Source organism: Capra hircus, chromosome 4 (genome assembly GCF_001704415.2).
Source record: "Capra hircus breed San Clemente chromosome 4, ASM170441v1, whole genome shotgun sequence".
In the NCBI taxonomy this organism is placed as follows: Eukaryota; Metazoa; Chordata; class Mammalia; order Artiodactyla; family Bovidae; genus Capra; species Capra hircus.
In genome coordinates this window covers 79,325,254-79,339,165 of record NC_030811.1, presented here as the reverse complement: position 1 = coordinate 79,339,165, position 13,912 = coordinate 79,325,254, and the positions used below count along the sequence as shown (strand labels likewise).

Below are 13,912 nucleotides of genomic sequence, written 5' to 3'. Positions count from 1 at the left end.
TTCGAGGTTTTTTGTATTTCCATACAAATCTTGAAATTATTTGTTCTAGTTCTGTGAAAAATGGAAACCAGAATTGAAAGAGACACATGTACCCCAATGTTCATCGCAGCACTGTTTATAATAGCCAGGACATGGAAACAACCTAGATGTCCATCAGCAGATGAATGGATAAGAAAGCTGTGGTACATATACACAATGGAGTATTACTCAGCCATTAAAAAGAATTCATTTGAATCAGTTCTGATGAGATGGGTGAAACTGGAGCCAATTATACAGAGTGAAGTAAGCCAGAAAGAAAAACACCAATACAGTATACTAACACATATATATGGAATTTAGGAAGATGGCAATGACGACCCTGTATGCAAGACAGGAAAAAAGACACAGATGTGTATACCAGACTTTTGGACTCAGAGGGAGAGGGAGAGGGTGGGATGATTTGGGAGAATGGGAATTCTAACATGTATACTGTCATGTAAGAATTGAATCGCCAGTCCATGTCTGACGTAGGGTGCAGCTTGCTTGGGGCTGGTGCATGGGGATGACCCAGAGAGATGTTGTGGGGAGGGAGGTGGGAGGGGGGTTCATGTTTGGGAACGCATGTAAGAATTAAAGATTTTAAAATTTAAAAAAAATAAAGAAAGAAAGAAAGAAAGAAAAAAAAGAAAAAAAAAAGTCTGAACCTGAATGAATGACACAAAGTGTTATTTTTTAAAAGGATACTGAAATAAATGAAATGAAGGGACTTTAGCAGCCAGAAGAGCTTTAGGAAATTGAGAAATGAGAACTGGCTCTATGACTGGCTCAGCTGAGCTGCTTCCCAGTGAGGGGGATGAGGGCTGATCAGACTGAGCCTCTGGCCAGGGAGGTGAGAACTGTGATTGGCAGCCCTATGAGAACCATGCAGTTTCATGTAGGGCAGATGGAAGACAAGATGCCAGTTGATCTAAAAAAAGAAACCACCAAAAACAGTGCTAATAAATAACAATAACATTAATAGACATAAAGGAACACTTCCTGTGTCCCAGGCATTGTTTTAAGCATTTGCAGGCAGTATGTAGCATAGTGCTTGAAGGAAAGCCCGGGCTATGCACAAAGCGCTGTTAGAATGTGTGGAAGGTGGCAGGGGGAGGGGACGTAGTGAAGTGGGCTCATATGATGAAGAGCATGAATGGAAGGCTAAGTAGATTTCATTTTACTGACAAGTCAGAGCAAATGCACAGAAAGGAACACAGGCGCAGTTCTAGATTAGGATAAGTAACCTGCACTGAAGAAAGGAGAAACTGGAAGCAAGTGGGGAATTTAATTAATAATCCACTTTAATTGGAAGTTAAACAAAGACCTGAATTCAGCAGATGGTAGTGGGAATGGGAAAGAGAAATAAGACAAAAACCACATGTAAGGCACTGGGAAGGAGACCTGTATGCAAATAGCGGCTTATCAGAGATGGAGATGAGGGCTAAGGGCTTACGTGAATGGCCGTTCAGTGGCCTAGACAGAGGGTGAGAACTGGTTGACGGGGAAAATGATGATGAATTTGGTTTGGGCGTACTGAGTTGGAGCAGGAAATTCCAAATGTGGCACCACATCGTGTGAGAAAACTTAGGGCAGGAAAAAGTCAAGCTTTGGGGACAGATGAAATTGCAAACACAAAGGTAAAGAAGAAATGAACTATAGACTGATAAGTGCTAATACAAAAACATGTATTTAGCCAAGAGGTTTGTAAAATTTTAAAAATTCGAATTTATTAGATTTTATTAGTAACACAATTACACAGAATAAAGTTCAGGAATTCATCAATGGTGGTCACCAATATGTGCTTCTTTGTGGCTTTTTAAACTGTTATTTCTCATGATTCAAATCGATTCACAGGACAGTTGAATTTCACACATAGCTTCATAAGATGAATACAACAGGTCTTCCATCCATAAAATTAATGAAAACATATCTTTCATGAAAGGCACATAAAGAATCTAAACTAACACATTTATTTAAAGAATTTTGATAACTTTGAACTTCTTTACATTACAAAAAAGAAAAATCCCCAAATGAAACAGATGTAAATGTAGTTTCTGGTTACACACACACACACAAACACACACACACTGCAACAAATAGACCTCAACAAAATGATAACACACAGCTAAATTTAGAAACTACTTACCCACAAAGCTTATTGAAACACTACATAAATGTTTTTAAGACGAGTAAAAAAAGAGAAGTAGGGTATGGAATGCTGTTCACTTTGCTGAAAACAAGGTCATAGAGAGATACTGTGAATAATTAAAACAACAGTGACTATCAAAAGTTTAATATCTAGCGAAAATGTAATACTTACTTGAGAATACATACAATTGCTGACTTAATTAAATACGATTACTCATTTTCCTACGTGTAACTGCCCATTTCATTCTCAGAGATAATAGCACAGTTTAAAGAAATAATACAAACTCAAGCAAGTGGAGGAAATTTGAATAATCTCAGGGAAAAAAGTAATTTTAATATAATGTGATAATTAAATTTGAAACTAGTTACTTACATATGTGAATTTAAAGCTTGCATTTTATCAGCAGCAGAATCTTCAGAGGTCTTTCCTGTTACCTTCTGAACAAGGAGCGGTCATGTATGGTACGTACAAAGGATTTCCCAAAGGAAATACACAAATGAATGTCTCAAAATTCATTATGCTGACTTATTTTTTACCCACAAAAATGCTCTTGCACCCACCTAAACTGAGTTATAAATAAAAACGTAGTTATTTGAAGTTTATAAAAATTAACTTGGCATCACCTTTAAGGCAATGCATGAATACCATCCAAATATTAAAATTCAAAGTGAAAACAAACCAACTGAATAAAAATTAACTGTTTATAAGTCTATATGTATACCCTCAGAAACCTGCAATTTTACAGTTTTTAAACCAAATCTAACATAGAACCAGATTAGCATGCACCCTTAAAAGAAAAACTGAAACGCATACAATGTTTAACTGATCCAAAGGCAGGTATAGTCATCTTCAAGAACATTTCAAAAAAACACATAAATTTAAAGAAGGAATCATGTTATTAAAATAGTCTGTGCAATGTTTGTACAAATAACATTTATGATTACAAGTATACTACATATAATCAAGACAAGAGCTGCAATGTGTCCTAATATTAATCATCGTACTTAAAAGTTTATAGGACAGGAACATAAATAAAGCTGTTTAGAACTGGCAAACATGACAATAGTCTGTCATTCAGTACAAAGTACTTAATATTTCTGTTATTTCCAAAGCCATCACGCTAAAATTATAAGTTGCCACTTACTAAATACCTAAAAGTAATGTGGAAAACTAAAGTCATAAATACATGTATACATACATTTGCATATTTACACGTATGTAGAAGTCATCAGTACACTAGAGCCCAGCTTTAACACTGCCCTTAGTTTCACACTGCAGGACCACCTCTCACATTTAAGAAAGGTCCTTCCATTACTTTCAGTTTAAAAAAACAAATAGAACAGCTTTGGTCAGGTCCCAGATGCACTTGCCATATACTACATTCTGGTGTTGCTGCAAGACTCTAGTCTAGAGAGATCCACATGTAAGTACTCATTTGGTTTGAAAATGCATTTTACCATTTACTGCCAAAACTCAGAAGAGACCACAATCTTTTAGATTGTTTTTTATGATGACATCTGTTACGGCATCAAAGACAAACTGCACGTTCTTGGTATCTGTGGCACATGTGAAGTGGGTGTATATTTCCTTTGTGTCCTTTCTCTTATTGAGGTCTTCAAACTGACACTGAATATATGCAGCTGCCTCTTCATATGTGTTTGAGCCTGAGAAGGGAAATGGAAAGAAACGTAAGCAACATGGACCTTAAAATACAGAAATAGGCTTCATAGGTATAAAATATGTAGATTCCATCATAATTGTCTTTGCCATTTGAGAATAAGATAAACTTTAAGTGAAAAATACTCACTGTTAATCACCCTTTAATGACTATAAGTTACCCTTAAAGAAAAAAAAAACAAAACCAAAAGCATGGTATTCCATGTACCCCATGATCTTTGTTCCTGCCTCAATCTCCAAGTGTCAGAGCCTCTTTTTGCTTTTACCCCTTACACTCTACATCCTAACATGGCAACAACTTACACAAATGTCTGATGTGGCTTCCTATAACACTTCTAGCCTATAGTGGCTGATCAAGAAATGCTGACTGAGTACTGACTGGTATATTTTTATTCAAAGTGTTGTGTTAGTTGCTCAGTCTTGTCCGACTCCTTGCGACTCCATGGACTGTAGCCTGCCAGGCTCCTCTCTGTTCATGGAATTCTCCAGGCAAAAATACTGGAGTGGGTTGCCATTTTCTTCTCTAGGGGATTTTCCCATCCCAGGGATCGAACCCAGGTTTCCCACATTGCAGGCGGATTCTTTACTGTCTGAGCCACAAAGGAAGCCATTTTTATTCAACTTCCTATATACATTCAATACATTAACTAGCATTTATCTCTCAGTTTTTTATTCAAAAACTGTATAGTGGTCTACAATGTGGTATATGGCTATGAGGTTACAAAAAAGTGAATGACAGAATGACCGCCACTTTCATCAGATGACCGAAGACTGTCACGTCCACTGGCCTTGTTCACAGTGATGCCTTTGTTCATGTGACTTCACATTCCAGGATGTCTGGCTCTAGGTGAGTGACCACACCATCGTGATTGTCTGGGTCATGAAGATCTTTTTTGTACAGTTCTTTTGTGTACTTTTGCCATCCCTTCTTAATATCTTCTGCTTCTGTTAGGTCCATACCACTTCTGTCCTTTATAGAAATGAGCACACTGCACTACAGAAATGGCTGTGCGGCGCTGGAGTGGCGAGAGGCTGTGAGGATATACCACGACCAAGGGCAAAGTAGAAGACCCAGCAAGATGGTAGGAGGAGTGAATTCGCATTTAGAATTAAACCCCATTCCCACCGGAGATGCTAAGAGGGCTCAAACAAACCGTGTGGACACCAGGACCCAAGGACCCCACAGAGACTGAAACAGAACTGTGTTCGAGCATCTCCCGTGGAGGTACAGTCAGCAGTGGACTGTCACAGGGGCAGGGGCTCTGGGTGCAGCAGACTTGGGTTGGCATAAGTCCTCCTGGAGGAGGTCACCAATAACCGCACCATAGAGCTGCCAGAGCTTACACAGGACTGGGAGACAGACTCTTGGGAGGGCACAAACAGAACCTTGTGCACCAGCACCCAGGAGAAAGGAGCAGTGACCCCACAGGAGACTGACCCAGGCTTGCCTGTGAGTGTCCAGGAGTCTCCAGCAGAGGCGTGGGTTGGTGGTGGCCTGCTGCAGGGCTGGGGGCACTGAGTGCAGCAGTGCAGGCATGGGACCTTTTGAAGGAGGTCGCCATTATCTTCATTACCTCCACCATAGTTTGGCCCCAGGTAAATAGCAGGGAGGGAACACAGTACCAGGCATCAATAGAAAATTGGATTAAAGATTTACTGAGCATGGCCCCGCCCACCAGAACAAGACCCAGTTTCCCCCTCAGTCAGTCTCTCCCATCATGAAGCTTCCATAAGCCTCTTATCCATCTCCATCAGAGGACAGACAGACTGAAAACCACAATCACAGAAAATTAACCACTCTAATCAAATGGACCAGAGCCTTGTCTAACTCAATGAAACTATGAGCCATGCCGTGTAGGGCCACCCGAGACAGACAGGTCATGGTGGAGAGGTCTGACAGAATGTGGTCCACTGGAGAAGGGAATGGCAAACCACTTCAGCATTCTTGCCTTGAGAACCCCATGAACAGTATGAAAAGGCAGAAAGATAGGACACTGAAAGATGAACTCCCCAGGTCGGTAGGTGCCCAATATACTACTGGAGATCAGCGGAGTAATAACTCCAGAAAGAATGAAGACAACAGAGTCAAAGCAAAAACAACACTCAGTTGTACTTTGGCTGGTGATGTAAGCAAGATTAATGCTGTAAAGAGCAATACTGCATAGGAACGTGGAATGTCAGGTCCATAAATCAAGGCAAATTGGAAGTGGTCAAATAGGAAATGGCACAACTAAACGTCAACATTTTAGGAATCAGTGAACTAAAATGGACTGTAATGGGTGAATTTAACTCAGATGACCACTATATCTACTACTGTGGGCAAGAATCCCTTAGAAGAAATGGAGTAGCCATCATAGTTAACAAAAGAGTCCGAAATGCAGTACTTGGATGCAATCTCAAAAATGACAGAATGATCTCTGTTCGTTTCCAAGGCAAACCGTTCAATATCATAGTAATGCAATATGCCCCGACCAGTAATGCTGAAGAAGCTGAACAGTTCTATGAAGATCTACAAGACCTTTTAGAACTAACACCCAAAGATGTCCTTTTCATTATAGGGGACTGGAATGCAAAAGTAGGAAGTCAAGAAACACCTGGAGTAACAGGCAAATTTGGCCTTAGAATGCGGAATGAAGCAGGGCAAAGACTAACAGAGTTTTGCCAAGAAAATTCACTGGTCATAGCAAACACCCTCTTCCAACAACACAAGAGAAGACTACTCATGGACATCACCAGATGGTCAACACCGAAATCAGACTGATTATATTCTTTGCAGCCAAAGATAGAGAAACTCTATACAGTCAGCAAAAACAAGACCAGGAGCTAACTGTGGTTCAGATCATGAACTCCTTATTGCCACATTCAGACTTAAACTGAAGAAAGTAGGGAAACCACTAGAACATTCAGGTATGACCTAAATCAAATCCCTTACGATTATACAGTGAATGTGAGAGAGAGATTTAAGGGACTAGATCTGATAGACAGAGTGCCTGATTAAGTATGGACAGAGGTTCGTGATAATGTACAGGAGTCAGTGATCAAAACCACCCCCATGAAAAACAAATGCAAAAAAGAAAAATGGCTGTCTGAGAAGGCCTTACAAATAGCTGTGAAAAGAAGAGAAGTGAAAAGCAAAGGAGAAAAGGAAAGATATACCATTTGAATGCAGAGTTCCAAAGAACAGCAAGGAGAGATAAGAAAGCCCTCCTCAGTGATCAGTGCAAAGAAACAGAGGAAAACAACAGGATGGGAAAGACTAGAGATCTCTTCAAGAAAATTAGAGATACCAAAGGACTATTTCATGCAAAGATGGGCTCAATAAAGGATATTTTGAATGTTAACCCCTAAGCAGATAAATGGTTTGCAAATATTTTCTCCCATTCCTTTGGCTGCAGTTTTATTTTGTTAATGATATCCTTTGCCATGCAGAAGCTTTTTAGTTTGATGTAGTCCCACTTGTCTATTTTTGCTTTTGGTGTCAAACCTAAAAGTTTACAGTCAAGACTGATGTCCAGCTTACTGCCTATGTTTTCTTCTAGGAGTTCTATCATTTCTTACACTCAGATCTTTATTTGGGTTTATTTTTGTGGATGGTAGAGAGAGCAGTCCAGTTTCATTCTTAGCATGTGGCTGTCCAGTTTTCCTAACATTTATTAAAGAGACTGCTCTTTCCCCATTGTGTATTCTTGAGTCCTCTGTCATAAATTACTTGATCATGTATGCATGGTTTACTTCTGGGCTCTCTATTCTGTTCCTCAGTTCTGTTTTTAATGCCAACACCACACTTGTTTTGATTACTCTAGCTGTTGGAAACCAGGGAGCACGGTGCTTCCACCTTTGTTGTTCCTTTTAAAGACTGCTTTAGTTTTTGGAATCTTTTATGACTTAAAACTATTAGGATTATTTATTCTTCCTGTGAAAACTGCAATTAGAATTTTGATATGGATTACACTGAGTCTTTTAGACAACTGTAGGTAGCATGGACCGTTCTAACAATATTCTTCTAATCGGGCATGGAATACCAGACCACCTGACCTACCTCATGAGAAATCTGTATGCAGGTCAGGAAGCAACAGTTAGAACTGGACATGAAACAACAGACTGGTTCCAAATAGGAAAAGGACTAAGTCAAGGCTGTATACTGTCACCCTGCTTATTGAAGTTATATGCAGAGTACATCATGAGAAACGCTGGGCTGGAAGAATCACAAGCTGGAATCAAGATTGCTGGGAGAAATAACAATAACCTCAGATGTGCAGATGACACCACCCTTATGGCAGAAAGTAAAGAAGAACTAAAGAGCCTCTTGATGAAAGTGAAAGAGGAAAGTGAAAAAGTTGGCTTAAAGTTCAACATTCAAAAAACAAAGATTATGGCATCCGGTCCCATCACTTCATGGCAAATAGATGGGAGAAACAGTGGAAACAGTGCCTGACTTTATTTTTGGGGGCTCGAAAATCACTGCAGATGGTGACTGCAGCCATGAAATTAAAAGACGCTTAATCCTTGGAAGGAAAGTTATGACCAACCTAGACAGCATGTTAAAAAGCAGAGACATTACTTTGTCAACAAAGGTCCAGCTAGTCAAGGCTATGGTTTTTCCAGTAGTCATGTATGGATGTGAGAGTTGGATTGTAAAGAAAACTGAGCACTGAAGAATTGATGCTTTTGAACTGTGGTGTTGGAGAAGACTCTTGAGAGTCCCTTGGACTGCAAGGAGATCCAAACAGTCCATCCTAAAGGAGACCAGTCCTGGGTGTTCATTGGAAGGACTGATGTTGAAGCTGAAGCTCCAATACCTTGGCCACCTGATGTGAAGAGCTGACTCCTTGGAAAAGGCCCTGATATAACTGGGAGAGATTGAAGGCAGGAGGAGAAGGGGATGACATGGTTGGATAGCATCACTCAATGGAGGTGAGTCTGAGCAGAGTCCGGGAGTTGGTGATGGACAAGGATGCCTGGCGTGCTGTGGTACATGGGGTCGCGAAGAGTCGGACATGACTGAGCGACTGAACTGAATTTTCTTGTGACATATTTGCCTGGTTTAGGTGACAGGTAATGCTGGCCTGGTAAAATCAGTGATGGAAGAGTTAGAGAAGAATTACTAGCAGTGCTTCTCAGAGTGTTTGGCAGAATTCACCAGGAAGGCCATCAGGTTATGAACTTTCATTTACTGGGAGGTTTTTGATTACTGATTGAACTCTTTACTAATCAGTCTATTCAGATTTTCTATTTCTTAATGATTCAAACTTGGTTGATTGTTTCTAGGAAATTTTCTCTAGGTTGTCAAAATAAGTTTATGTTTTATCTCAAGTCAATAGCAGATAGCCATATACTCTACAAATTAAATTTTAGTTTATTAAATCATAATCAGGTTGGTACACTGAAATATAAAGGAATAAATAATGTCCTGTTGACTCACAGAAGCTAATGCAACCTCTAATTTAAAAATATGTTTTGAGAAAACAGCTTGCCCTGTGTGTATTCCTCAATCTGCTGCATATATTCCAGGTAACTAGTTACATTACTTAATCTCCAGAACTACAAGATACATGAATGAACTAGTAAGTACAGTATTAAACCTCATTTTAAGTTTTGGTAAAGAATGACTGACTGAGGGAAGGAGTGGTGGAAGATGACATTAGTTTCTAACGTAATAGAACTGTCTTGACTAAAGGTTTATTACAGATGATATAGCCTGGCTCAAGACTGGAGAATGGGAGGCTGGTGATACAATTCAAAAGGAGATAAAGGTGATTTGGAAAAAAAAAATAAAAATAGCGTGAGTTCAATTTGAGTCTCAGGTGCTAAAAAACACAGATATGCTCAGCAAGCAGTTGGAAATGCAAGCCTGAGTCTCCACAGAGAAATTAGAGTTGACAACAGAATGTATCATGCTGAGAATAAATATGCCTATGAAAGAATAGAATGCTGGAAGATTATAAGACTGCAGACAGAATTTGGTGAAATGCCAACATACAGATAAAAAGAGAAGACAGGAGCAGAGGGAGGTAGGAGATAAACCAAGTGAGGAGCTTGCAGGCTACATGTCATCGTCTATAGCAAACAGTATAGAACAGGAATTAAGAATTGAAGGTGCATCAGAGAATCTGAATCAGGTGAATCAAGAATTCTATAATACTCTTTGCTAAAAGAATCTTAGATCAGTGATTATTACTAACTTTAAAAAAATGTATACCTGGCCTGGCCAAAAAAAAAAAAAAAAAAGAGCTCACAAGTATGTTCTTGGTGGCTCTGAAATCTCTGCAGGTATGTAATATTTGAGGAGTGATCTGGGTTCTCTGGGACTTTCCCTGGTAGCTAAGACAGTAAAGAATCTGCCTGTGATGCAGGAGACCTGGTTCAACCTCTGGGTCAGGAAGCTGTCCAGTATTCTTGTCTGGAGAATCCCATGGACAGAGAAGCCTGGTGGGCTATAGTCCATGGGATCGCAAAAGAGACACAGCTGAGTGACTAACACTTGTACTTTTTTACTTGGGTCCTCTGACAAAAGGGCTACTTTACAATGTTGTTGTTGTTTAGTCCGTAAGTTGTGTCTGACTCTCCCAACCCCATGGACTGTATTCTGCCAGCTCCTCTGTCCATGGGATTTCCCAGGCGAGAATACTGGAGTGGGTTGCCACTTTTTTCTCCAGGTGATCTTCCCAACCCAGGGATCAAACCCACATCTCCTGGATTTGCACGCAGATTCTTTACTGCTGAGCCAGCAGGGAAGCCTTTACTTCACTACAGAAAATGAATATGACCTTAAAGTAAAGGCAAAACTGAATTGCCTTGATTCTAGATATCTTCAATCTTGGAATCAGAACTATTAATGATTCTATCCCCAATAAAGCACGAAAAATATTTGAGTAAGGTGACTTAGGATACTAAGACTTTCAAAAATTAAACTAAAAACAAGTTAACTCTGTGAAATTAGTTTGAATTGAAGTATAACTGTGGGCTTTCTTTGTGGCTTAGCTGGTAAAGAATTCACCTGCAATGTGGGAATCCTGGGGTTCAATCCCTGGGTTGGGAAGATTCCCTGGAGAAGGGAAAGGCTACCCTGCCTCTTGAGAAATCTGTATGCAGGTCAGGAAGCAACAGTTAGAACTGGACATGGAACAACAGACTGGTTCCAAATAGGAAAAGGACTAAGTCAAGGCTATATAGTGTCACCCTGCTTATTTAACTTATATGCAGAGTACATCATGAGAAACACTGAGCTGGAAAAAGCACAAGCTGGAATCAAGATTGCCGGGAGAAATATCAATAACCTCAGATATGCAGATGATACCACCCTTATGGCAGAAAGTGAAGAACTAAAGAGCCTCTTGATGAAAGTGAAAAAGGAGAGTGAAAAAGTTGGCTTAAAGCTCTACATTCAGAAAACTAAGATCATTGCATTTGGTCCCATCACTTCATGGCAAATACATGGGGAAACAGTGGCTGACTTTATTTTTTCTGGCTCCAAAATCACTGCAGATGGTGACTACAACCATGAAATTAAAAGACGCTTACTCATTGGAAGAAAAGCTATGACCAAAGGTCCATCTAGTCAAGGCTGTGGTTTTTCCAGTAGTCGTGTATGGATGTGAGAGTTGGATTGTAAAGAAAGCTGAGTGCCGAAGAATTGATGCTTTTGAACTATGGTGTTGGAGAAGACTCTTTAGAGTTCCCTGGACTACAAGAAGATCCAACTAAGTCCATCCTAAAGGAAATCAGTCCTGAATATGCACTGGAAGGACTGATGTTGAAGCTGAAGCTCCCATACTTTGGCCACCTGATGCAAAGAACTGACTCATTTGAAAAGACCCTAATGATGGTTGGATGCCTTCACCAACTCAATGGACATGAGTTTGAGTAAAATCCAGGAGTTGGTGATGGACAGGGAGGCTTGGCACGCTGCAGTCCATGGGTGCAGAGTCGGACGTGACTGAGCGACTGAACTGAACTGATACCTCTGTGATTTACACAGAGGGCTGTAGTAAAGAGCAGTAGGGTCACACTGATTGAAGAACCCTCTGCTTTGCCTCCAGTGAGAATGTAATTAAATGTATTCTGACTGTTCATGTTCTGGACGCAGCAGGTGCAGCAGACTTGGATCTGGTTTGGGACTCTCTTGCTTCATTCCTCCCAGTGCTCTCACCTGCGTTAGTGGGATACAAAAGCATCCATAGCACACAGTTGTTTTAACACTGCCCATGGAAAGGCAGTAAATATTTGCATAATTTACTCAATACAAAACTAAAATTTTGTTTATAAGAAAAAAATTCTTAAAATAATTAGGATGGAGCAAGGGTTGTTTTTTTCTATCACGTTCGACTCTTTGTGGAGGGGACCTGGGGGGCGAGGGGTGGAATATCTGTGTTCCTTGTGCCCACTTCCAGTAGTAGCCAGGGAAGTGTTCCAAAGACCTAAAGCAGTGTTCTTGCCTAACTTTTGATTTCACAGATGGAGTACTGAGACAGGGAAATTAACTGCCTCATTCAAGATCAAAGAGCAAATTATGGGAAAGCCAGGACTGCAACTCAGCTTTCCTCTTCTCAAAGCAGACCGTTTTCCACAGCAGTAAAATTGAAGTAGCTTTAAGGTCTCATTACCAAAGCCTGGATTTCTTGTGAACCCTTCCCCCATTCCCCTGAGCAGTTAGCTACCTCAGACTCCTTTCTCATCTTTCCCCCCTTACAATTACTGTTCATTTTCCTCTGTAGCCACATGCTACACTGTTGTTGTATTATCTGTTTCCTTAGGAGTATCTCTGTCTTAGAGATTAGTCAGTGAATAGAGACACGTCTTATTTATTGTGCATCACACAACACCTAAGATCTGTTAACTGCATGAACAAATCAGTATCTTATGTTTGCAAAGACTCAGGGTCACCATAGAAAATTATCTAACAGCTTTTCCATAAAACGAATGTTATTTTTAATCCTCCACACCTCAAGGAGCTAGCCCAAGCAAGCTGGCCTTGAATGCAGTTTGCTAAATAATTTTGCTTAGAGGTTAAGAACTACGAAGCCAAGAGATTCAAATCAACAACTGAAATCTTGGCTTAGGGGAACTTTCACTTAGAAATCTACGAGTTGACAGAGAAAGTAAAATACCTGCATATTCTGGATAGCATATAGTGAGAGGGCTCTTCTTGATTTTTTCTTCAAAGAGATCCTTCTTGTTCAGAAAAAGTATAATAGATGTATCTGTAAACCATTTGTTGTTACATATGCTGTCGAATAACTTCATGCTTTCATGCATTCGGTTCTGTAATAGAAAACAGCCTGTGTCATAAGGGCAAAGATTCTGAGAAATATTACTTTTAAAAAATAATGAGTGTCTGGTAAAAAAAGTGTGGCAGTACAATAGAGCTTAGTCAGCCGAAAAATAGATAACCTATCACAAAAATGCACTTCTGCCATTTAAGAACAAGCACACGTGACGATTTTAGGCGAGACGAATATCTGCATCACTCATCACGCTTTTGCATCCATCCAGCACTCGCTGAGTGCCCGCGGTGTGTCACTGTACTGCAGGAGCTTGTGATCTAGAAATGGCAAGTGCAGACATCTCGGAGGAGACCTCATCATTACAGAGTGAACTGAAGTTTCCATTAAAAGGTAAGTAGAGGTTTTTAAAGATTAATAAACTGAAAAAGCTGAATACAATTAGACCAATACCCTATATAATAGTGTATGAAGGAAGGAAACCTCCAATTCCTGTTTCCTGCCCTTCTGGTATTTGTGGTTTCAAAAAGGGCACTGATATATTATAGAGCACCAGAAGGACAGAAATGAATGCTGTATGTTACACCTACTGAACGGTAACTGTATATACCTTATCTTAAAAAAAAAAAAAAAGAAAGAAACATTTATAGCTCTTATATTTAAAAATATTTCCCCCAGATTAATGGTACATTGAAACACATGTGCCAATTACATGACAGCCGCGAAGTATAATATAGTATAATATAGCCCAGGGATTACTAAGCTGGAAGAAGAAAGAAATATAAGCCTTGGACTATAATGGAGCTAACTTTATTTTTATTCAGTATGTAGATACCAGATCTCAGAA

General features: G+C 39.8%; 1 protein-coding gene across 1 annotated transcript in view; it reads right to left on the bottom strand.

Annotated features, from left to right (window-relative positions):
• The window catches only part of GNAI1 (G protein subunit alpha i1), a 104,687-nt gene continuing 92,494 nt past the window's right edge, over positions 1,720–13,912 (bottom strand). Inside the window, exons 7-8 of the mRNA XM_005679090.3 lie at positions 12,952–13,105; positions 1,720–3,831 (exon numbers count right to left, since the gene is read on the bottom strand). Of these exons, the coding sequence (XP_005679147.2) occupies positions 3,641–3,831; positions 12,952–13,105 (345 nt within the window). The 3' untranslated portion in view covers positions 1,720–3,640. The remainder of the gene's footprint in view (positions 3,832–12,951; positions 13,106–13,912) is intronic.